The sequence below is a fragment of the Plasmodium relictum genome (genome assembly GCF_900005765.1).
Source record: "Plasmodium relictum strain SGS1 genome assembly, chromosome: 8".
In the NCBI taxonomy this organism is placed as follows: Eukaryota; Apicomplexa; class Aconoidasida; order Haemosporida; family Plasmodiidae; genus Plasmodium; species Plasmodium relictum.
This window is the reverse complement of record NC_041686.1, coordinates 393476-420260: the sequence shown is the minus strand read 5'-3', so window position 1 is coordinate 420260 and position 26785 is coordinate 393476. Positions and strand designations below refer to the sequence as shown.

The 26785-nt window shown below is 16.9% G+C and overlaps 6 protein-coding genes across 6 annotated transcripts; 2 read left to right on the top strand and 4 right to left on the bottom strand.

Moving 5' to 3' along the window:
- Nucleotides 1–406: 406 nt before the first annotated feature.
- Nucleotides 407–2570, bottom strand: PRELSG_0811700 (conserved Plasmodium protein, unknown function; the record flags this gene model as incomplete). Its single annotated transcript, XM_028676181.1, has 5 exons — nucleotides 407–409; nucleotides 663–966; nucleotides 1215–1908; nucleotides 2085–2175; nucleotides 2472–2570. 5 exons carry the CDS (start codon nucleotides 2568–2570, stop codon nucleotides 407–409), a joined length of 1191 nt encoding a protein of 396 aa, XP_028532696.1.
- A 435-nt stretch (nucleotides 2571–3005) lies between these two features.
- PRELSG_0811600 (conserved Plasmodium protein, unknown function) lies at nucleotides 3006–4084 on the bottom strand (the record flags this gene model as incomplete). Its single annotated transcript, XM_028676180.1, has 3 exons — nucleotides 3006–3117; nucleotides 3458–3688; nucleotides 3840–4084. 3 exons carry the CDS (start codon nucleotides 4082–4084, stop codon nucleotides 3006–3008), a joined length of 588 nt encoding a protein of 195 aa, XP_028532695.1.
- Nucleotides 4085–4753: 669 nt separating this feature from the next.
- PRELSG_0811500 (conserved Plasmodium protein, unknown function) lies at nucleotides 4754–10483 on the bottom strand (the record flags this gene model as incomplete). Its single annotated transcript, XM_028676179.1, has 1 exon — nucleotides 4754–10483. One exon carries the CDS (start codon nucleotides 10481–10483, stop codon nucleotides 4754–4756), a length of 5730 nt encoding a protein of 1909 aa, XP_028532694.1.
- A 1208-nt stretch (nucleotides 10484–11691) lies between these two features.
- On the bottom strand, nucleotides 11692–15932 carry PI-PLC (phosphoinositide-specific phospholipase C, putative; the record flags this gene model as incomplete). Its single annotated transcript, XM_028676177.1, has 4 exons — nucleotides 11692–11785; nucleotides 11886–11947; nucleotides 12102–12180; nucleotides 12271–15932. The coding sequence occupies 4 exons, from the start codon at nucleotides 15930–15932 to the stop codon at nucleotides 11692–11694; spliced, it is 3897 nt and encodes a 1298-aa protein (XP_028532693.1).
- Nucleotides 15933–20083: 4151 nt separating this feature from the next.
- On the top strand, nucleotides 20084–23607 carry PRELSG_0811300 (conserved Plasmodium protein, unknown function; the record flags this gene model as incomplete). Its single annotated transcript, XM_028676176.1, has 11 exons — nucleotides 20084–20900; nucleotides 21081–21181; nucleotides 21258–21332; nucleotides 21433–21540; nucleotides 21615–21797; nucleotides 21887–21970; nucleotides 22109–22170; nucleotides 22240–22465; nucleotides 22649–23114; nucleotides 23289–23402; nucleotides 23549–23607. 11 exons carry the CDS (start codon nucleotides 20084–20086, stop codon nucleotides 23605–23607), a joined length of 2295 nt encoding a protein of 764 aa, XP_028532692.1.
- Nucleotides 23608–24570: 963 nt separating this feature from the next.
- Nucleotides 24571–26352, top strand: PRELSG_0811200 (conserved Plasmodium protein, unknown function; the record flags this gene model as incomplete). Its single annotated transcript, XM_028676175.1, has 1 exon — nucleotides 24571–26352. The coding sequence occupies one exon, from the start codon at nucleotides 24571–24573 to the stop codon at nucleotides 26350–26352; it is 1782 nt and encodes a 593-aa protein (XP_028532691.1).
- Nucleotides 26353–26785: the final 433 nt, after the last annotated feature.

Sequence of the window (26785 nt, the reverse complement as noted above, 5' to 3'; positions counted from 1 at the left end):
TCTCTGAATTGTTCTTAAAAATAATTAAAATTTTCTTATCTTTTTTATTTATTTTTTTTTATTTAATTTATTAAACTTGTAATAGTCACCTATTTCTAATTTTTTGAAACAAAATTTAAAAAAAAATATTATTTCTTAAAAAATATATAACAAAGTAAAAAAAAGAGATATATAATAATAAAAAAGTTGATTCTTTAAAACTTTAAAGAGAAATAAAATTAAAAAAAACTGAAAATTTATTGAATAACTGTAAAGAAAATTTATAGACAAATAATCAATTATGAATCTTACATATAAAAGTTATAAATAATAGACAAAAAAAAAAAAAACTTATTTTACTATTTTTACAAATATGTTTTTGTAATGTCCATGGGTAAGAAATACGTGAAAATTATAAAGATTTATTCTACTAAAAAGAAAAAAAAATAAATACAAAATTTGTGCAATGTAGGTTTTTAAAATATATATTAACTTTTAATTATACATAAATATGTATAACAAAAATTTGTAATTATTATTTTTTTATTTTTTTATTTTTCTCTTTAATGTATACATTTAAAAATATTTCATATTTATTAGTTATGAATATCTCTTCTATAATTTGATATTTTACTTCTGTCTTTTTTCATATCTTTATATTTTTTTTTTCTTTTATAGCTTACGTCTGAGCATTGCATGACCAATACAAATATAGAAAAAACTATGATACCAATGGCATAGTAAGTGATGTACTTTTTTAAGTGGTCAAGAATTTTATTAAAAGGTGATACAGAATTATGTAATTCATTCCTATTATTATATTTATCATGTAATGGTGGTGTTACATGATTTTTATTTTCGGTTTCTTTTAAATGAGCGTCTTCTTTTTTATTTGTGTTGTTCTTGTTAACTTCAACAACGCTTCTTAATAATTTCATGAAATCGTTTTTAACACCTTCAGGAATATGTAAATCTTCATTTGTTTTTCTGCAAAAGAAAATTAAACCAAAAAAAAAAAAAAAAAATTAAATTACACAATAAAAAATAAAATATTAAAGAAAAAATATATATATATTTGTGTATATATATAATATCTTAAAAAAACAAAAATATAATTAAATGTATTATGGAATATAAATATCTAAATATCATAATATAGAATATAGATAATATATAATTTAAACTTATTATTTTTTTTTCAGTTAATTTAAAATAAATAACAAAATTAAACTTACATATCCTTCTCAGGAGTATTTTTTTCTTCCTTTTTTTGTATTTCATTTTCTAAAATTGGAGTTATGCTTTGTGTCACATTAGGAACATTGGGATCTGTACCAAATGTTTGTACACCGTGATTTAAGTTTTCTGTTTTTTCTTTTCCTTCTGTTTTATTTTTTTCATCTCCTTTGCTTTCTTTTTTTTTGTTTTTTTCATGATGTTCTGCATTAGCTTCATTTCCTTTTTTTTTATTATGTTTTTCTTTTTCATTCTCCTTATTTTTTACTTTTTTTTTCTCTCCATCATCATCATCATCATCATCATTTTCATCTTCGTCTTCACCTTCACCTTCACCTTCACCTTCGCCTTCGCCTTCACCTTCACCTTCACCTTCATCATCTTCTTCATCTTCATCATCTCCTTTTGCTTTCGTTTTATTTCCATTTTTTTCTTCACCTTTTTTACTTTTTTTATTTTCTTTTTCATTTCCCTTTTTTTTAATACTGTCTTTTTCTTCATCATTTTCTTCATTTTCATCTCCACCTAAATGTTCATCCATTTCACCTTTATTTGTCTTTTCTTCTTTATTATTTTTTGCTTCCTTTTTTTTTTCTTCATTTCCAGATTTTAAAGACTTATTTTCTTCTTTTTTCTCTTTTTCAGCATGATGTTCCTTTTCTTTCACCTCATTTTTTGATACAAAAGAGAAATCTAACATTAACATTTAAAAAATATAATAGTAAATTCTATAATCATATAATCTTAGTAATTTTATATATAATACAAGTATGTGCATTGTGTATTCAAATTTCTATTTATTTAATTTATTTAATATATTTATATATTATTTCCTTTTTTTTTTTTTTTTCTTTTTTTATATTTCATACCCATATAGTTGTTTACATTATGGTTATCATATTTATATTCATGACCTCTTTTTAATTTTTTCAATGGCTCATTAAATTTCAACATATAATTCTAAAAAATAATGCATATTCAAATATAAATATATATAAATGGATGCATTTCTTATTATTTTTATACATTTATACTATCTACAATAGTATAATATACGAATATGTATGGAATAATATGAAAAAAAAAAAAGAAAAAAACAGAAAATTGAGATTTTTCTTTTTCTAAAAGAAGATTTTATATAAATGTTAGAAAAATATGAATAATGTTTACGAAAAAATAATTTTTTTTTCAATTTTATCCAAACTACAAAAATATTGATACATTAAGATAAATAATTACTTCAAATATTTTCATACGTTTGCATTTGCTTGAACAATTATGAGGACACTAATGTAATACAATATAGCCAGACATAATATCCTGATTTTTTTTTGCTCTATTATATAGCAAAGCATTTTATAAAATCATGTTTTTTCACCAGATTTAGATCATTACAAAGTTAAATATGAAAATTTTATTTAAAAATAAAATACTTTTGTTAATATATATATATGTATTTTTTAAATGATATATATATATATATATAGTTTTATGTAATTATTGTTACTATGCACATTTATGCATGATGTATATAAAAATATAAATTATTATTAAAAACATATTTCTTTGCATAAAACTAATATATATATATATATATATATATATTTTTAATTATATTAAATGTTGTTTTTTAAATTTATAAGTATATTTAGTTTTAAAAAATTTAGTTGTCTTTTTATAGTTAACAATTATTAAAAAATATATAAAAATTATATGTGGAATTTTCATAAAATTTATGAGAATTTGAAATAAAATAAAAAAAAAATTATAAAGTATTAAAAAAATATATTTTATTTTTTCTTGTTGAATAAATTTTTAATTAATGAAACTGTTTTTGTAAAATAATAGTGTGCTTCCACCCACTCTGCTATATGATCGTAACAATACATATCACCATTGTATCTTAAAAAAAAAAAAATTAACAAATATGTAAATAAAAAAGAAAGGAAATTAAAAGTAATAATAATGATAATATCTATTTTATTAAAGGTAACTATACAAGAACATAGAAAATAAATATTCTAAGTTAGAAGAAATATTTTTAAAAATGAATTATAAATTTTGCTATCATAATTAAGTATACATATATATATAAGCAAACTAGACAACAATATTTATAATAATTTCATATAAAATTTTAAATAAATAATTTAAATAAACATAAATAGAATATTTTTTTAAAAATAAATTTAACTTAAAATATAATAAAATTGTAAATATAATTTTTATGTTTTTTTATTACTTGAATGCATTGCTTATTTTTATATCTTTACTTGAGTTGAAAATTTTATAAAGTAAAGAGTTATATTTCTTTTTATGAATTGATGAAACATATAATATTAAAGGTAAGGATGTAATATTTAAGAAATTACATAGATCTTTTATTTTGTCAATATTTAAAATATAAAAATCTAATTTTATTTTATTTTCAGTTATTATTCTTGCTACTTCTCTGAAAACAGTTATTAAATTACTACGAAAACATAAGTAAAAATAAAAATTAAATAAAACAAAACAAAATAATTTAATATTTTGATTATGAGAATTTTAATATATTATTTATTATAATTTTTCATCATTTTTAAAAATATTTAAGATAAAATTTTTTTTTTTTTAAAAAGTACTTTGAGTCAGTATCCCACTTAGCATAAATATAAAGAATAAAATCCTTATTTGTTTTTAGGTATAAATAATCTTGAAAAGATTTAACATTTCTATAATTTAATGAACTATCTAAAATATAATTTTTCTTTTGATTATTTTTTTCTATTGTTAACATTTTTTGGAATTCTTGAAAACTTAATTCTCTTGTATAACAAATTACATTTTTAAGGAAAGTACATAAAAAAAAAAAATAGAAAATTTTCATCTTAAAAATAAGAAATATTTACACAACGGTGATACATTTAATTTATAAAATTAATAATGAAGAAAAAAGGTTTTATTATTTGAATTCGTAGAGTTAAAATTGATAAACAAATTAGAAAAATACTAAGAAAAAAGGAAAAAAATACATATTCATCTATATTAAAAAAATATGATAAAATATTAGAAATATATTTTTTTTTTTATATCCTTATGTAAATAAAATAAGGAAAAAAAAAAATAAAATAAAGTTAAATAAGATAATGAGTAAACGTATAAAAGCAAAAAAATAAAATAAATATTACATTTTTTTTTTTTATAATCAAACGTAAAATAGAAAAACATCGACTTCAAAAATGAAGAATTCAATGTAGTTATATAAAAAGTATAAGATTAATTTTCCTTTAACAAAAAAAAAAAAAAATAAATAAAAATAATAAAGTAAAATAAAGTAAAATAAAAATAAAAAATAAAATAAGATAAAAAATATTTAGGATATTGTTAAATGTTTTCTTTTTTCTTTTTTTTCCTTTGGAATATTAAAAAATAATAATAATAATTTATTATTTGTGGATTTTAGCTTCATTAAAATTAAAAAAAAAAAAAAAGGAAAAAATATTCTTAAATAAGTAATGATAAAAATATATATATTTTTTCTTATTTTATGTAAAGTTTAGATAAAATCTATTTCAATATTAAACATCGATTTATTTTTAAAAATATTTAAATTTAATTCACTCATTCTAGATATAAGAGATTTTCTTTTTTCTAAATTGTTTTTTATATAACTAAGAAAAATTATTTTAGTTTCAATAATTTTGAGTAATTCTAATTTTTTTTTATATTTTATTGATACTTTATCATCTTCTTTGAATAATACTCTTAAAAGATTTTTTAATTTTTCTCTATCATTTTCATTTTCTTTTAAATTCACTACTATACCATTATATATTTTCAATTCCAAATCTTCGTGAAATCCTTTACATAAAAATATAAAATGATTTAAGATTTTTATTGATAAAGAAGCATTAAAAATAAAATTTTCTCCTATTAAATTATCTATGCCATTTTCATTAGACTTTATTTCTTCGCTTGTATTACTAATTCTTAATTCTTCATCCAACGAGTTTTTCTTATTATTTTCATTTTTCTCAGTTAATTGATTATATTTACTTGTATCAGTTACATTTTGTACAGTAGCAGTTTTGTTATGATCCAATGAAATACATTTTTTATCATTTGAGTTTTTCTTTTTACATTTGGTATTTATATATATCTTGAAGGATTCGTCTGAATCATCGGAAGAACTATGTGAACTAACTTCAATATAGTTTTTATTTTTCATACTGAAACGGTTATTATCTTTATCATTTTGATGCAATTCATTTCTCTGTTTTTTATAACTTCTTAATATTTTATGATAATTCTTCTCATTACAAGCATTTCTAGTTTCCTTTTCTGAATTTTCATTATCATTTTTTCCTTTTTTTTCATTTTCACTTATGTTTTGCATACAATTACTTATTTCTTCATTTTTTTTGAAGATATTGATTATTTCCTTTTTTTTTTCTTTTTTATATTTGTCACTTTCTTCATCATCAGTAGAGTGATTAATATTTATTTTATCTTTTGATACATTCGATTCGTAATCATCCTTGATATTGAATATTTTCTCAAAAAAGTAACTTATGTTTCCGTCATCTTTTTTAAAAGATATAATATACAAAGTACTGAAAAAAATTTTAAAGAAATATGGCAAATTTTTTTCATCATAAAATATTCGAAAAAGCAAAAAGTTTAATTGGGTGTAATAATATTCTAGTGACTTTTTTTTTACATACTTATTAATAAACATTGAGTAATTTATATAATCCTCTTTTATTAATTTTTGCTTGTTTACCTGACTATAATCTATTAATAAAAAAAGAATTATAGTACTTCTAATAATATATAATAAAACAGAATGTCTAGTTAAATCATTATTTAGTCTAATTTTATTTTTTTTATTTTCTCTCTTTACATTATTATATATATAACTTATTTTAAAAAAATTCTTTATAGAATGCACAATTTTACTTAATATATAATTTTTATTTTCGCTTTTTTCTATTAAAATAATTGATATTATTTTATAAAAAGTATATTTGTCATATTTCATATTAAAAATAAATAACAAGCAATTAATCATAAAAATAAAGTTGCTATTCCTTAGTATAAGACTATTACAATGTAAATTGTTTAAAAAGAAAAATTTATATTCATCTGAAGAAACTTTGCAAACATTTTCTTTTTTGAAATAATTTTTAATTTCTTTATTTAATATAAATTCAAAGAAATCTATTATTTGATTTTTTATATATTTCAAATCATTTAATTTTTTATCTTCATTAATAATAATTTCTGTGCTATTATTCTTTAAATATTTCAAATATATTTCTGCTTCATTTATTAAAAAATAATTATAAATTCTTTTAAAAACTTTTAAACACAAATATTTTAAATATTTATTATAATAAGAATTTAGAAAGTTCGTAGAATATAAAACACATAACAATTTATTTATGATGTTATAGCAGTTTTCTAAATTTAATTTTATATAATTATCATATACACTTTTTTTATAATTCTTTTCATTTTTCTTTATAATATAATATAAAATTATAATATTTATATATAATGAAGATACCTTTTTATTATTAATATTATTATAATCAAAAAAATTAATGTTTAAGGTATCACGATTTGATAAAATTAATGATATGTAACTTTTATTTTCTAAATATGATTTATTTAAGTTTGTTTTTGAGATATCCTTGCTTTTTTGATAAATTTTACCATCATTATCATTTAAGTTGTATACTTTTTTTTCTTCAAATTTTATTTTTGTTTCTTTTTTCTTTTTATTTTTTTCATTAATGTTGTTATTATTTGTATTATTCATACAAAGACTATTGCAGTTTTCATTAACCATTAGATTTTTGAGATTATTATTATCTATTTTTATATCGTTTAAGATTTCTAAAGAGTATTCATATATTTCATTTAATTTACTTTTGTCTAAAATACATTTTAAGCAAGAAAATATTATACTTTTATTTGAATATTCTGAAAATAAAATATCATATATTATATATTTAAAATTATAATATAAATTATGTTGTTCTGATACATTTTGTAATAATTTTAAAAATATATAAAAAACATTTTGATGTAATTTAATTTTTTCTTCTATATTATTTAATGATAAAGAATTTTTATAATTCTCATTTTTTTCGTCCATATTAAATTTTATATATTTATCTTCTTTTATATTATAATATTTGATGATATTTTCAAAACCTTTTGTATTTTTATTATATATCTCATTAACATCATTGTTTTTTATTTCATCTACAATTTGCAACGATTTTAATTTATTAAAAGATAATTTTAAAATGTAAAAAATTGATACAAGATATTTTTCTATTTTCACATCCTTTGCTAGACATTGTAATAAAATAAGGGATATATTTAAAAAAATTTTATGCTCAGAAAAACTCTTTTCTTTTTCTTCTATAACTAACTTTATATTTTGAATAATAAAAAAGTAGAAATCGTCAAATAAGAATACTAGACTGGCATTAAAAATAGGATACAGTATTTCCATTTTTATATTCTTTAATTCTTTTATTATTAACAAATTATTTTTTAAAATTTTACTGTAAACATTATCTTTATTATTTAAAAATAGATTATTGATTACTTCATCAATTTCTATTTTATTATTATAAAAATTATTTAATTTTTTCCTAAACTTAACTTTTTCATCTGATACAGATATTATATTTTTATTGTGATTAATCTTTTTTAATTTTGTATTTTCTTTAACAACTAAATCTTCATTTAAATTTTCAATGTAATATTTTTCCAATATATTTTCTGTGTTAGACTCAAAATATTTCAATACGAAATAGTTTTTTTCAAAAAAATTCATTATTTTTATTTTTTTTAAATTTTTTTCATCATTGTTATTATAATCTCCTTCTTTATTTACATACTTCTCATCTTTATTATTATATGTAATCATATCTTTACTTTTTTCTTGATTATTGATTTTTTCATCACTTGTTTCATTATTTCCATTTTTTAAATTTTCTTCTTTTCTTAATTTTTTTCCTTTTACTATTATTCTTGTGCTTTTATTTTTATTACCTATACAATCCGCTTTGTTATCGCTTCTCTCTTTTTCTTCGTCATCTTCCTCTTGTTCATTGTAATCTTCCAATTGCTCATAATATTTATCATTTTTATCTTTCTTTTCATGAGCATTACTTTCAACAGAGCTTTTGTCTAAAATTTCCAATTCTTTATTCGTTATTTCATTATTTAAATTATTTTTACAATTATGTTCTTTTAGCTTTAGAAAACACGAAAGATATTCATTTATTTTTCTTTTGGTTGTTATGAAGTTTGTTAGAAAGCTAAGAAAATTGTATTTTAGAGAATATAGTAGAAAATATATTTGATATATTACATAAAACAAGTCTTTTTGTAAAAATGTCTTTTCAAACATATTCTTGAATAGATATTTGTTTATAAATGAAAAAGAAAGCATCACTTTTTCGCTAAATAATTTTTTTTTTAATTTTTGAACAATATTATCAAATAATCCAAGATATACAAATAAAAAAGGTTTGAGAATTTTTTTACAAATATCAAAAGAATTATCATTCAAATTCATTTCATTTTCATAAATTATGTTTATTGTTTTATTAAAAATATTATCATAAATATAGAGATATAATTGAGTGATAAAACAAAAAAAATATATATTATTCTTGCTAATAATATAATATGCTTCTTTAAAAAATAGACATACATATTTATCCATATATATATTTTTTGCTATATAAGGAAGATAATTAAATTCAATTTTCTTGTTCTTTTTATCATGCTGTATAAAATTTTCATATGATATGTTACTAAACAAGTTTATGTTGTAAATTATATTATTATCATCTACATCATAAATTATATGAAAAACATTTTTTATATGCATAAATAATTTAGATAAAATAAAAGATTTTTTTGAAAAATATTTTACAAAATTAACTAAAAGAACGTTTCTAATAGCAGCTTCTTCTATACTAATAAAAACAAAAAAAAAAGAATCAATAAATAATTCTTGAAATATGTTACTTTCATGAAGCAATTTAAGATAATTAATATAATATTCATAATTATTTTCATACTGAAATTCTTTGTAAACTATAATATTTATTAATAATTCAAAATAAAATAAACAATCACTAAGATGCAATTTTTTTCCCTCTAATGATTCATCACTTAATAATTTTTTTTTTTTTTTTATTTCTAAATTATTGCAATTATTTAAATAATTAATGGTATCATTTAAAATTGTATCTACAATGTTATGCATTTTATTTTTGTAAATTAAAAAGAAGAACAAGAGTAATTCTTTATAAATATTTTCAGTATTATGATTAACATAATAATTTTCTATAAATTTTTCTATTAAATAAAAATTAATATTATCAAAGCAAGATTTAAAATATATAAACAAATAAAAACATATAAATTCTTTATTTAAATTATTTATCTGAACCAATATACTTTTACTAAGAGGAGATGACTTATATTCACCATTATTAAGTGTAGTTTCATTTTTTTTTTCTTTTTTATCCTCTTCTTCTTGCCCATTCTGAACATTATTTATATTATTATAATTCCATTTTTTCTCAGAAAAGCGTTCTCTTATATTTTTTTCGTCATTTTCATCTAACACAAAAAAACAATCAAAATTAAATCTATTATTATTAACCAATAAAATTTCATCATTCACTTTTCTACTTTCTAAATTTAGTAAAAAATTAAATTTTTCATTTTTATGATGATATAATTTTCCATAACTTTTGTTATGATACTGATATATATTATATAAAGATTGATATATAAAAATAAATGAATATTTGTTAATATAATTGATTAAATTTTTTAATAAAAAATCTAGTATTTCTTTTTCGTATTTTATAATATTTTTTAAAAATATTCTTTTACAGCAACTGCATACATTTTCAATAAACTGCTTTTTATTAATATTATTGCTATGCTCACTTATGAAATACTCATAAAATAAAAATATTTTTTGTAAAAAATCTATAATTTCATGATTTACAAGATAATCATCTAATTTTTCTTCACAGAATAAATTAAAAACAGTAACATTTTCTTCATTGTATAAATAATTTTCTTTAAAGAATGAAAAGGCTACATTTTTTAAAATTTTACTTATTCCTTTTAAATTTACTTTTTCATCTTTAATTATATTTAACCATATTTTTTTTTTTTCTTCTATATTTATATTTGAATTAAGCAATTTTAAACTGCCTTTCAAACTTTTCATATTTCACCTCATTAAAATGAATTAATATTTTATATTTATACTTTTAAATGAAAAAAAGTAAATTATTATAGTTGATTTAAAAAAAATATAATAAAATATATAATAGGAAATTATCAAAATTTTTTGTAAAAGTTAAAGAAACATATTGTATTTATATATATATATATATATATATATATATATATATAGTTACAATTAATGAAGTGTAAGTATTTTTAAGATCCGTTTAAAAATAAAAATAAAAATAAAAAATTGCAACAATTAGGAAGTTTTAAAATATTATTTTAAAAAATTATAACAATTAAATTTATTTTTACATAAAAAAAAAAGTTAGTTCTTTTATTTACTTTTTTATTATGCTACTAATGTAAAAATTATAAAATACTTAATCTGAAGAATTTATAATATATTTTTTTTACAATGTTTTTTTTCTTTTTTTTTTTTTTTTTCGATTTTTTAATTTAAATAATAAAATCTCTTAAAATGTTAAAAAAAAAAAAAAAAGTAAATAAATTCTTAATAGTCTAGCAAACTACAGTGGTGCAATAAGCTTTTTGTATGCCTATATATCAATTCATTGTTACATATATGTATTCGTAAATTTTAACGGTTTTTTTAATAAAAAAAAAAAATAAAAATTCGACACATAATGAAATACATATCATATATTGCTTAAAAAAATATAAAATTTCCACATAAGGAATAGTTTTATCAAATTGCAAATTCTTTATGATTTATAATTTAAAATTTTATGTGTATCTGTACTAAAAAAAAAAAAAAAAAAAAACTCAAAGTATAAGAATTAATAAATTGAAAATGGAGAATATAAGGAAAAGTTTAAAAAATAATTTCTATATTTTTCATATTATGTTATTCTAAAATTAACTTTGCATTTTATATATATTTTTTTTTTATTGTTATAATGTTTTTAAAATAAGAAATATATAAGATTGTATGAAAAAAAAGTTAAAAGTTTAATGAAAAATTAAATATGAACAAATATTTATTTACATATATATATATATATATAAAATTAAAAAAATGACAAAAAATATATAAAAGTTAACAAATATTTTGGTCATACGTACAAAATGAAATTAAAAACAAAAGATTGCTTGAAAAAAAAAATAAAATAAAAAAAGAGTTACAAAATGTATTTAATTAAAATTTTTAAAAATTATAAGCTTTTTGAATTTATTTCTTAAGATTTAGTTATGATTAGTTGTAATTTTTAGATTAACTAAAATTCCTGATCCTTTAATGTCTTTTAAATATTTGTCACATAATGGAACAAATCTGATACTAATGGAAAATTAAAATAAAAAATAGGAAAAGAAATTATTTTAATCAAGTATTTCAAATAATATATATTTAAAATTTTTTTTCTTTTTTTTTAATTTACCCTTCTCTTAAGCATTTAACTGGAAAACATGCACAAGCTATTACTTCACTCTTAACAGTATCCTATATTTAGATAGTAAGAACAAAAAAATAATAATTTTATAATATTAATAAGAAGTATCTAATATTTATTAGATTTATTTAACATAATTTATGTAGTTTTTTATATAATCATATATTTTATAATTCAAATTATTTTTTTATTTATTTATCCTACATATGCTTTTAATTCAAATACAATAAGAGCCAGAGAAGGATAACATATTTTCATTTGGAAATTAGAAGGCTTTGACCAACTGGAGAAAAAAAAAATATATATATATATATATATATATATATATATATATATATATATATATATATATTAAAAAAAGATAAAATTTTACCAATAATTTAAATCATAAAAATTAACTTTGGCTATTTCCGTTTTAAAATAATATTTTTGCTCATTATATCCATGTATAGATACAGTTACATATAGATAAAAAAATAAATTATTTGCTTTTTTTAATTCCTCAAAAGTTTGATAAAAACTTTTATTTTTAAATTTGGATGAGATACTTTTATTTAAAACTTTTCCATTATTTGATGTTGTTGTATTGCTGCTGCAACTATTAAAACTACTACTATGTGATAATGAAGAACATAATAAAAAGGATTTATATTCTGATAACATATCTTCGTATTTTTTTTCAACGTTAGAAAATTTATTATGAATATAATTAACATCATTATCATTAAATTTATTTAAGATTAATTCATGACTTACGTTTTTTTTATTGTCATCTGATTGAATATCAGAGAAAAGAAAGTTTTTTTTTTCCTTTTCTAATTTTTGTAAATCCTTAAAATTTTTCATTTTTTTGTTGATTTTTTTATGTGTTTGTATCCTTTGGATCATATCCATTTTAAATAGTTTCTTTTTTAGTTTTTTTTCTTGATATTTATTTTTAATAGAAAACAATAAATTTATTTGATGCATAGATAATATTTGTAAATTCAATGATAAAACATCATAATCATTTTTTTCACTAAATCTTAATAATTTAGGTTTTAAAATATAACCCGAATGCTTTCCTCCATTTTCTAAAAATCTACCTTTATTTAGTAACATACTTAAACCATTGTACTGATAATTTAATGCAACAACTTGTATTCCAGCATTCCAAAATATAAGAGGATTAAAATTTGTTGATGCTAATCTTGTACCGGATGGGTAAACACGTGTTAGTGTTTTTTGATTATATTTGATAATTTCATTTTCATTTTTTTTTATTAATTTAATAAATTTATTCTCGCTAATTGAACAAATTTCATTGTATTTTCTATTTTCACAAAAATTTCGAAAGACGTATCCTTTTAGACAAGAATATTCGTTCAATAAATTATTATTTCTTAAATCAAGATTCTCATTTTTTTTTTTTATAGTTTTTTTTTTCTCTTCTATTCCATTTAATTTTTCTCTTTTGTTATAATTAAATAAACTATTATTAATATTATTATCTAAATTATTTTCACTTTTTTTCATATTTAAAATACTTCGGAATTTTTTCTTTTCAAAATTATTATTTTCTTCTTCTTGATCCTTACCTAAATGTGATGAGCTATATAACTTATTTATATATTTCTTTTTTTTTTTGCAGTTATTAAGATTCCACGACTCAACACTATTTTCTAAATTTTCTTCAATATTTTCTTCTACATCGGATATATCTTCTTCACCTTCTTCATTTTCTCCAATAATATCTGAAAGATAACTTATCTCGTCATACATAATACTTTGCAATCCTTCAAATATATAATAAAAGCCTGAACTTTCGTTATTATCAAAATGTTTATATTTAACTAAAAATTTATTTTTACAATTATCTGGTGTTATATTATTAATTTCATCTCTTGTTTTCGGTATATATAACTGATTTCCTAAAATACATATTAATATTTTAGCAATTAAATTCTTATGCTTATTTTTGCAATGAATTTCTAATGATAATATTATAGGATATGGAGAAGTAGTAAAACCAAAAATTTTGCATGCAATTAGGGTATCACAAAATAAAATTGAAGATGTAAGTTTATATCCATAAAATCCATGATACACAACAATATTTTTATTAAAATAATAACAATCAAATTCTACACATCTACACCCATCTATTAATATATATATGTACTGTTCAATATTACTAGTACTAAATATTTGTTTTCTTCCTAGATAGCTATTATGACTACTATTTATCCAATAATTACATAAAGGTAAATTCATATTTTGATATACTTTAGAATATTCTGGGCACATAATACTATTTTCCTTTGATAATAAGAAGTAAACTAAACCTATTTGAGTTAAATAATTATTTTCATTAATTATTACAAAGGGAATATTATATTTTTTTACTGTATTTAATAACTTGTATATCACTTTAGCTCTTATAAAATATTTATTATCTAAACTTCCTTTAATAAAATTTTTTTTTTTCTCTTCATTTTGTTCAACTTCCTCTTTTTTATAATTCTCAAGATAATATCTTTCTACTTCAATGAGTTCCTTTTTTTCCATATTACTATTAATATTATTATCATTTTTATTTTCTTTATATTTTAATTTATTTTTTAATATTTTCAATATCAATAAATAATCTTCATCATAATACATTGAATCATCTGCAAATAGAAATGCATTGGACATGTTTATATCATAATAAAAATTATTTTTACTATCATTTTGATTATCTATCTTTTTTACTAAATTCCATTCATAAATATTATAATTATTTTTAATAATATTATTCTGATTTACGTTATTTTTTAAATAATTTTCACTATTATCTATACTATTGTTACTATTGACATTATTTTCATTTGTATTTTTTTCTTCCTTATTATTATATGATGTTTTCTTATCAATAATAGTATCATTATAATTTTCTTCTCTGTCTCTTTCATGTTTATCTATTTGATTTTTATTAATCTTCTTATTAATTTCTTGATTTTCATGAGATAATTCTACAATATTTTCATTTTCACTATCATGCATAACATTATTTTTAATATAAATCTTTTTAATTTCTTCATTATTAAAGATATTTTCTTCACATTTCCCTTCACTCTGTATGTCTATTAAAAATTCAATAAACTTATTCTTGTCTATATAATTCGACTTTTTATCCTTATAAATATTAAAATAAAATGAGATATGATTATTAGAAAATATATGCTCTAATATTTTTGTGAAACCAAAATAGTTAATAATACCTTTATTTTTATAAATAGAAAAATAATGATATAAAATCTTCATATTTAAATATATATTAAGACTTCTTAAAATAATATATAATTGAGATAATGTTAAAACATTAATATCTTTCAATCCAGATATGATATAGTTATCATACAATTTATTATTTTCATAAAAAAAAGGTTTCATTTTTTTTCCTGCTCCTTTATTAGCTAATTTATACTGATAATACATTAAACCAAATAACCACATCTTCCATCTTTGAATATCCAAAAATGTTACTCTTAGTTTTCTTTGTGTACTAATTATTTCAATAGATAAATTTTTTTCTGCCTCTTTTTTTTTAAAAAATAATGACTCAGACCCATCTAATATTTTAATTATATCACAGATATATAAAGAAGGATTTTTGTTTACTTTTAATTTTTTTTTTTTTGAATTCCATCGAATACAATAATTGTTAACGTCTAAATAAAAAAATTTTAATGTTTTTTTTTGAAATATATTATTATTCCATTTATATACATATTCTCCTTCTTTCATTTTCTCTAAGCATACTGGCAAATAAGCATGTGTCAGAACATTTTTAATATCAAAGGATAACTTACTTTCTATATTTGAATCATTTTTATTTTTATTTATTTCTTTATTAATATCTTTTAATTCAGATGAATTTATGTTATCATTCTTATTAGCATCATTATAAATATCACCCTTGTTCATACTAGTATCATATAAAATTTTTAATGAACCATTTTCTTGTTTTTCTTCATTATATATATTTATGTCTAATTTCTCACTAATGTTCATGAGGTATAAAAATATATATATATATATATATATATATATATATATATATATATATATGTAAATGAAGAGAAAGAAAAATATATTTTTTTTTCCAAAATTTTATATATAAAAATTATGTCCTGATAAATATTTTTTATTGTAATTATTAATGATAAAATATTTTTATATAGATTCAATTTATTTATTTTTTTGCACTACATTTATTGTAAATATATAGAAATTTTACAAAAATAATTTATTAAAATAAAAAAATCATAAGAAGAATTTAAACCAATACTAATATGAAATAAACATATATATATAAACTAAATAATATATAAACAAATTTATAATTTAAGTAATAAAAAACATGAGATTATAAAATTTTAAAATATAATCATAAGTGATATAATAAGCTTTCATCTAAACAAGTATAAACTTTTAAATATATATATAGTGTATACATACAAAACATTACTTTAAATTTAAAAAAAGCATTTTGAATAAAGATAGAGAGAAAAAATTAAATTAACATTTCAAAAAAAAAATATATATATATAATAAGATAAAAAAAAGCATTTAATTTATATCTGAAAAAAAAAAATTACATTAAAGAATATGTAAAAGAACAGCCAATCAAAATATAAAATATATATATGAATATATATTTTTAGAGAATGGGATCATATAAAATTAAAAAAAAGATAAAAAAAAAAAAAAAAAAAAAAAAAAAAAAGACAAATATACGTATAAGAAATTAAAGGAGCAAACAAAAAATATAAGGAATAAAAATAAAATGAAATGAAGAATGTAAATTTAATAAAGAATTATGAGTCTAAAACATATATTTAATTTATCTAAACTATGACAAAAATTAAAACCTTTAGATATGCATTTTTTATTTTTTATATATATATTATGTTTCTAATACTTATAAATAAAATATATATATACATATTAAAAAAAGCTATATAACATTTAAAACATAATAAAAAAAAAAAAACAAAATAAAAATGGGAAAATTACGTAAAAATGAAAACATATTTTATAAATATTTGTAAAGAAAAAAAAAAAAGTAATAACTAAAAAACTTATCAAATTAAAATGAAATAAAAATTAAGTATTAAATACTCATTAATTATATAAGATTAAGTAGAAATGTATATATATACAATAAATATCTATTTTATATTAATGTGTTTATGTTATGTATTTATATTTATATTATATACAAATAATATATATACTACATATGTCATTATTAATAAAAACTGAATAAAAAAATATAGCCCCTTACTGATTAATTTAAAATGAATATTCTTTTTTATATATTTTTATTTTCCATAAAATTTTTATAACATGTATTGCTGAATAAATATAAAATATATTAATAGTTCTAGACAAAATACAATTTATAGGATATGAAAAAATGACCAATCAATTTAATGTTAAATTGCTCAATCATTCAATTTTTTTTTTTTAGCCAATGTAACAGTTTTTTAAATTAATTAAAATTATTAATATATATATATATATATATGTATAAAATATAATATAATAAACTTAATTATAAAAATTTCATTCAATATTTTGTACATTGAACTTCCATTTCTATTCCTATTTTTTTTTTTTTTGTTTGTGTGTAACTTAAAATCCAATTTTAAAAATATATTTTTTTGATTTTATCTATTTTAATACAACACTACTATAATTTTTTTAAATTAAAAATATATATATTTTCATATTTTTTTTTTTTTTGTTTTTCATAAAATATTACTTCTCACTTATTAATACAATTGAATTAATTATTATACAATATATAAATACTTAATATCTTATCTATAAAATAAAAAAATCCAAAAAATTCTTTATTTCATATTTTTGTTTATATATATGTATATATTCAAATATGTCATATATATATATCTATTTATAAAATAGAATCAAATTAGTAGTTATCATTCCATATTTCTTATAAAAAAATATATATATATATTTTTTTTTATTCAAAAGTACATTTTTTAAAACTAAAAAAATAAAGAAAAAATAGATAAAAAATAATTAAAAAATATAATGCCAACTTTTTGTAGTTAAAAATTTATTTAAATAAATAAATAAAATAACAATGAAAAATAATTTCTCAACGGAAAGTATAAATTTTGCTATATATGAAAGTTTATCAAACTTAAAAACTTCTGACAATAGAATCTTACTAAAAGCAATAAATAATAAATATAATTCATAATTTATATGAAATAAAAAATATATATATATGCATAAATTGTAATATTATACAAAGTTTATAGAAAAAAAATTGTAACAAAATAATTCTTTTTTCTTTTATTTTTCCTAAAAATTTATATATTTTTTTATTAAAACAAAATTACGAATTAATGATGTATCACTTTTAAATTTTAAATACGTTAATCCTTATCAGCATATTAATAAACGATTTGTTTCTTTGAAATATATATTACCAAATATAAAAAAAAAAAATAAATAAAACAATAAAGTAAAAGAAAATAAAATAAAAAAAAACTATAAAAATGGTGTTAATATATTAGCATTTTTTTTTTTCTTTTAAATTATTTTGTTAATAAATCTCTTTTTTGATTAATTTTAAAAAAATTAGTCTTTATTTTTTTTTTAACTTTTCAAATTCCATATTATGTACTACTAATATTTATTTTTAAATTTGGATATTTATTAGCATATATGGAAGATATATGTTATAGTATTTATATGTTTTTTTAATTTTTTTTTTTAATTTTAAAGGAATGTTTATTAACAATGGATTATTTCATACGTTTAATTTATATATTTTAAGAATTAATTGGTTTATAATCAAATAATCCCATTTAGTTATTAAACTCATTAAATCAAAAATAATCCTTATATATTATTCTACTTTTAAGAACACTAGCATTTGTAAATTATTTTCTAGAATATTTGCAATATAAGAGAAGGTTAAATTTTAGTTTGATTATATTCAAATCTCATATAACTATACATGGAAAATACATTTTTCTTTTATTTAATTTTAAATGAATTAAATTCATATTTTAAATATTGTTTATTAAAAAATAAAAAATTAAGGAATATTTTTTTTTAGTGACACTTCAAATTAATTATATATATAATTTTTTTTTTTCATTTATATATTTTTTGAATATACCTAAAAAATAGAAATTTAGATTAATCATAGTCTTAATTTTTACAAGAGGAATCATGATAGGATAAAACATAATAGCAGCACAAAAAAATAAAAAATAAAATAAAAATAATATATTTCATAATATATTAATATTCAATTTTAATAATATTCTAATTTATTTGTAATGTGTTTGAAGTCTTTTATACAACATTTTTTTATTTTATGCATATTTCAATTTCTGTTTTTCTTATTCTCTTTTTTATTTTTTTTTTTTCTATAAAATCTATATGTTTTTATTTTTTAAAGTAAAAATATAAAGGAACAAAAACATCATTTAGAAAAATTTTCTTTAAAATAAAAAACAAATAAGCAAAAGCTTCTTTCATTTTTTTTTTTTTAATAGCTAATCATATTTGTTCCTCTGATTTTGATTTTCCTTTTAGTTTATTATTTTTCAACTTTTTTTAATCTAAAAAGTAATAAAATATATATAGCGAAAAATATTAATATTTTTTTAAGATTTTTCTTTTTTAGTTTTTGTGTGCATTAAGCTTTTTTTTTTTGTTTTTATTTTTCTACAACATTTATAAGGTGAAAAAAAAAAAAATGAAAAAAATCGAAATGAAGAATAATTCTACATGTATAGAAAAATTCAGTCCAAATACATTTTTTTTTTATTTTTAAAAAATAAAACTATATGTATTTAACATATAAAATGATGTGCATATAAAATGTAATGAAAATATAATTTTCCTATTTTTTATGCTTAAATTAAAAATAAAATAAAATAAAAAATTTATTTATTCTTAAAAATAGATACTTTATTTCTTCACAATAATTCTCATTTTAATATCCATTCATTATATACAACATTTGGGAAAGTGTGAAGAAAAAGCATATATAGTATATAACTAATTTTAAAAAAAGTGATAATTTTTGAAAATTATATATTTACATATGTGAGCATATTTATATATAAATAATATATATAGAATTAAATAGAGAATTAAAAATCGAAATGAATAAAGAAAATATAGAAAAATTATTGAGTATAATTGATATATTAGACAAAATAACTATCTCTAATGAAGCACAAAATAAAAGTGAAAATAAATTAAAAAGCTTTATTTCAGGTGAGTTATCAAGAGCATTTGATAGCTCACACAATCAAAGTTCTTTATTTCCATTAAACTATGAACATGATGAAAATGATTCTAATTTAAATAAAATAATTAATGAAATGAAAACAACAAAAAGTTTTTTTTATATGAACAAATCCAACTTGGGTGAAGAGGAATCTAAAATAAATGATAAAAATAATTCTTTAAGAAAAGATATTTGTTCAATAAGTCCAAGAGAAAAAAGTAATTCCGCAAAATTAAGTTATTTATCAGATGAAAAAAATAAAAAAATTAATACTAATCCTATGATAAATGAAAATGAAGATAATTATACAGAGTTTAATAGAACGTATTTAGATTTAAAAAGAGTTAAGACAATCAGTAAGGATGATGCTTCAAAAAAAACAAACTATAATGAACAAATAGATAAAGTAAGCTCAAGAGCAAGTGATATGTTTTATTTTATTAAAGCAGAGACAGATAATTTCGCATCTAAGAGAAATTCTTTAAATATGCTAAGGGATTATTTTAGTGATACTGAATTATTATTATTCAATAATAATAATGAAAAAAAAAAAAAATTGTTAAAAATGCTAAAAAAAAAAGAATTGAGAAAATATAATAATTTAAAATTAAGAATTAATTCATTAGAAAGTACAACAAAAATTGCTCAATCGAAGAAATATAAAACAATAAAAGATCAAATTGAATCAGGTTAAAATAGACAAATATCTATGTTATTAAATTGAATAAAATAAAAAAAAAAAGTTAGTTATAAAATAATAAATCGAATACAAAATATTTATTAACTAATAGATTATGTAATAAAAAAAAAAAATTAAGAAAAATTACTGTAAAAATTATATAAGAAAATTTTTATATTATGATTTATAGATGGACATTTGGATCATAGAATTATTGGCCAATTATTTGAAAAAATTATTGAGCATCTAAATTTTAATTTAAAAGAAACTTTAAATGGATACATAAAAGAGGTAACTTATTTATGAAATTTTTTTTTTTTTCATTTTAATTTTTCTTTTTCCTTTTCTTTTTATTATTGCTGAATAGATCAATAAATTAAGTAAAACAAACGACAATTTAAATAATAAATTAGAAACAGCTGTTGAAAATAATGATGAACAAGTAATACAAAATTATCATCTTATATATATATATATTTGCATTTTGTAAAATACATAAAAATTTATATGTATTTTATTATTATTTTATTTTATTTTTTTAGGCTCAAGAAATAAGAGATTTAAATAAGAGAATAAAATTAATAGAAGAACAAAAATTAGAATTGAATAAAGTTATAGAAAAGTATGAATTTGAAATAGATAATTCAAAGGTATAAAATAACATAAGAAATGATATATATATTTATTTGTTAAATTTTTTTTAATTTTTATTTTTATTCAAAAGAAATTAGAAAATAAAATGCAGAGTAATGAAAAACAAAGAAATGCTCTTGGACATGAAATTAAAATTTTAAAAAAAGAATTAAATACTATGAATGCTTTAAATGATAAAATAAAAAAAGAGAAGTTGTTGCTATTAGAGGAGATTAAAGATCAGAATTATAAAATTAAAAGAGAAAAAGATAAAGTATGATTGCATTTTAAAAAATATATATATTTTTTATAATTTTATATAGCCAATATGTAAATTTTATTTTATTTATTTTTTCTTTTTAGTTAAGAGTGGCTAATAACTTAATTTTAGAAAAAAATAACTTAATTTCAAAATTACAGCTAACTAAAAATGTCGATATTCCTTATGTAAGATTAAATGATGTAAAAATAAAACTAAAGCATAAATGAAAATATAAACTATTTACTAGAATAATTATAAAATTTTATGTGAATATATCTAAATACAATGACTTTTATGAAAAATTAACTTTTTTTTTTCAATAGAAAGAACCTAAAAGCAAAAGGCATATATTTCCATATAAAACAAAAAATAAAATTATTGACAGGTAAAAAAGAAAATCACATATATATATATGCATATGAAAAAATAATTTATTTTTATTTTAAAAATGTAGATATCAAAGTGATACAATTTTAGATAATTATGACAGAATTAAAAATAAATTGTTTGAGAGTAATGAAAGATGTTTTTTTTTATCAAAAACTAACTTGGAATTGTTCAAAGGATTAAAAAAGAAAAAAAAAAAAATTGATACCTTAAATAAACAAATGTCTTATCTCAAACATGCTTTATTAAAAGGAAAAGAAAAACTAGATCAATTTTATTCTCCTATATTAAAAGTAGAAAAAAAAAAAAGATTCTTTATACTAATGATATATGTTAATAATTAATAAAATAAAAAATTTTATGATAAATCTATATTATTTACAAAATAATTATATTGATAAAAACATAAGTACATGTACATTAACATTTTGATATAATGAAATTATAAAGTTTTGTTTTTTAATTTTTAAATAAAGGAAAAAGATATAAGTGATGGAAAAAGTTCCATTAATAGTGATTTTTCATGTAAAAGCGAAAATATTTCGAAATTAATGAATGAAAAGAATTCATCAGTTATAGAAAATAATAATAAAGCATATGAATTAAATAATAATGAAAGCCTATGTAAAATTAAAAATTTAGAGGAAATTTTAAATAATAAAATTAATGAGAATAATTTATTAAAGAAAAAATATGAAATCTTATACGAAAAATATATAAAATTATTAAAAAAGAAATCAAGAAAAAACAATGATTTTACATTTATTGAAAAAAAAATTGAAGAAATATCATCCAATAATGGTGTAATTCATTCATTTTATTTGAAAAAAAGTCAAAACACTTCAAAAAAAAATCTACGTAAGGATAATAAGTTAATAAGTTATATAAAAGCAAAAGTTGTAGATAAAAATGTAAATATTGATAAATTTGGCTATTATAAAGGTAATAAAATAATTAAAAAAAAAAGATATATTAGTGATTTATATTTAAGTATAATAATTTATAGATGATTTATTCTAAATTCATTTTAAATATTTAATGTATCATCACATGTATAAAATAACTTTCTATGTATTTTTTCTTTTTACTCATAAATAAAAAAAAAATTTTATAAAGAAAACAATGATTACGCCGATGTGGAATTTTATGTTTCCAATGAAATTTTACGAAGAATGGACGTAAAAGATATTTTAAGCATAAGATATATTTATTCATACGGAAACAAAAAATGTAATTTATTTTTTTTTATTTTATATATATACTTTTTTTTATTAATTCATATATTCTAAAACATTTGTTAGTATCGTTTCTTTTTTAATAATGTATTATATCTTTACATTTATACATTTATACTTTTTTTCATTTTATTTTTTTAGTAACTAAAGAATTTGATCAAAATAGAAGTATTTGCAACTATTATAAATGTAAATGCTAATGAATAAACATCTTTTTATTATAAATGAAAAAAATCTATGAAAAAGGTAGGGTATAGTAAAAATATTTGTATGTATTACGTAAGTTTTAATTATGATTAATTTTTTTTTAATTCTATGAAAAATGAATTTTTCAAATAGATATGTTGTTTTTCATAATTTAATGTTCTAATTTATAAATTTTTTTAAAAATATTTGATAATTAAGATAAGAAAAAAATAATAAGATAAAAAAAATGAAATATATTTTTTTCATACAATTTATGAAAAATTTTCAATAAATGTGTTGTTTTTTAAAATATATACATTATAAAAAGAAGAGAAATTTCATTTTTAAAATTCTATATATTTACTTTAATCATTTTTCTTTTCTCTTTATTTTATGATAAATTAAGTAGTTTAAAACTTAAAGCTTTTATAAAATATTTACTATTTAATTTTATGTGAGCTCTAATATTCTATTTAGATAAAACGGTTTTACAATTATGCATATATATATATATCATTCAAAAAGTAATTTCATTTACAGTATTTTATGCATACTGATTACTAATAAAAAAAAAATTTTAATTTATTTGTATTTTTTCTATATCTATATAAGTTATAATAATATCTTTAAATTTATGGCAAATAATTTATCTAATTTTAAAAATAAGCCTTAAAAAAAAAAAAAAAACTTTTTCTAATAAAAAAAAAATTTTGAAATAAATTAATAAAGATAATTTCATGTATTGGATATTTTTTCAGGAAAAAAATTTCTAAAATGAAATAATTATTTTAAAATTAAAATTCTTTTTTTCTATTTCTTACTGTTTCATTATATATATAAATATATATATATTTTTTTCTTTTTTTTATTGTCATTTTCCCAAACTATTTTTTTTATTTTTGTAAATTTTAAAAAATTTTGTATTTCCTTAAAAAAAAGAATATATATATGTATATATAAATAAAAATAAGGTAAAGATGAAAATATGTAAAGAAATTAAATTTTTATTGGAAATATTTGTATTTTTTTGTTTCTTTTTTAAATATGAATTTACTAGAGGTTCATATAAAACAAAAGGCTACCCTCTAATACATATGATATATAACAATGCATCTATTGGTTCTAGTAGTTACTCACTTAAAAATAATATAATAAATTTATTGTTTCTATATGAAAATATAAAATTTAGAGAAAATTCTTTAACAATTGATAATTTAGCAGATATGAAAGATGAAACAAAAATAGAAAGATTAGTTAGAGAAAAAGTTCAATATATTAATAAATATGTAAATAAGCGCCAATTAATTAAATTTTCAGGTATTATCTATTTATATGAAATAATAAATGGAAATAATTTTTACTTTTTAATGCATTTTATTATGGCAAATAATAATAATGGGTTAGTAATAATATTACCAAATAATCCATATATAGACATTAATGAATTTCTTAGAATAAACAAAATAAGTAAAGATGATCATATCACCGAGGAAAAATTAGAAAAAAGAATTATTTTCATTCAAAAATTATTACTAAATTTAAAATTAAACCAATCTATATATTTTATAGAAGATGATAGCGAAATAAAAAAGATTTATGAAAATTACAAAAGTAAATTTGGATATTTTGATTTAACTAGAAATGCGAGTGTTCAATTTTCTAAAAGCCAACATATTTATAAATTGAATTCTAAGAGTTTATTTTTTTTTTTAAGTAAAGATAACATTCATATTGATTCTATATTTAACAAACAAGAAAATAGTGAAACATTTATTTTAACAAAAAAAAAAACAATTATTATTTGTATTGACTATAATATATTTAATATAATAAGTGACTTTTCTTTGAAAAGTACATCAATAAATTCATCGATTATTGTAATCAATCAATTAATTAAATTATTTTCTGATGTTTATAATAATGAAGAAGTAAATTATAATTTATTATTTTTTTTTACAAATTACTATTATGGTATAGAATACTTTGTCGATAATGTCAACTCTGTATTTAAAGACAGTATAGAATTTGTTCTTTGTTTAGAAAATTTAAATGAATCTGATTTCTATATTTACGAAACTAACAAATCTCAACCTCCGCATATATTACGTTTCTATGACATATTAAAAGAAACAATAAAAATTAATTTAAAAAAAGAATTAAAAATAGAAACTCAGAAAATAAAAATTCACAATAAGCATTTGCCTAAAATTCATGAATATTTTGTATTAAAAAATCTTACTAGTTTTTCCTTGAGTTCAGAAAATAGAACAGCTACATTTCTTAACAGAACACCTATAATAGAACAAAAGTTAAAAAAGGAAAATATAAAGAATCATATAAAAAATATATTTGAATCCATTTATATTTATATAAAGGATTACAAAGAAAAATTAGATGAAGAAAATATTAAAAATAAGTTTTCGCATTATGCCAACTTGATTAATTTTGATGATATAATTGATCTAAATGAAAACCTTAATAAATATAATAAATTTTTTATTTATAAAGATGATATAGGAAAATTATTTGATTACTTTAAAAGTGTAATGAATCAGTATATTAACGATTCTAATTTTATGATAAAAGATTACAAAATACCACATGATAAAAAACAAAAATATTTTTATCAAAGATATGTTAATATTACTTTTTCAATGGCTATATCATATATTTTTCATTATATGCATTTTCTTTTTGTCTTGCTATTTTTATTTATTTTATATATTTTTGTAAATTTTTATTTAGGACCTTTGTGCTAAATAAACACAATAAATCAAATATATATCTGTTTTTTCTTTTTAGTTTATTATGTTTTACTTTTTTATATATATTATTACATGGAACAAAATTTTTTTTTAACTTCATATATATAGATATTTTGTTTTATTTTTTTTAATGAAAAAATAAACATAATTATACAAATAATTAAAACCATTTAAAATTATATAATTTTTATATTTATATGTATATAGTTTTATGTTTCAATTTTTTTTTTTCTTAAATATATGAAAAAATAAATGAATGAAAAAAATAATATAATTAATCATTTTTAATATTTAAAATTTGAAAAATTTACATAAGTTGTTTTCTTTAATGGATATTATTTTAATTATTAATTAATTTTTTTCTTTTTTTTCTGTAAATATATAAAACTAAATTTTTATATAACTATATAATTCATATATAATACAT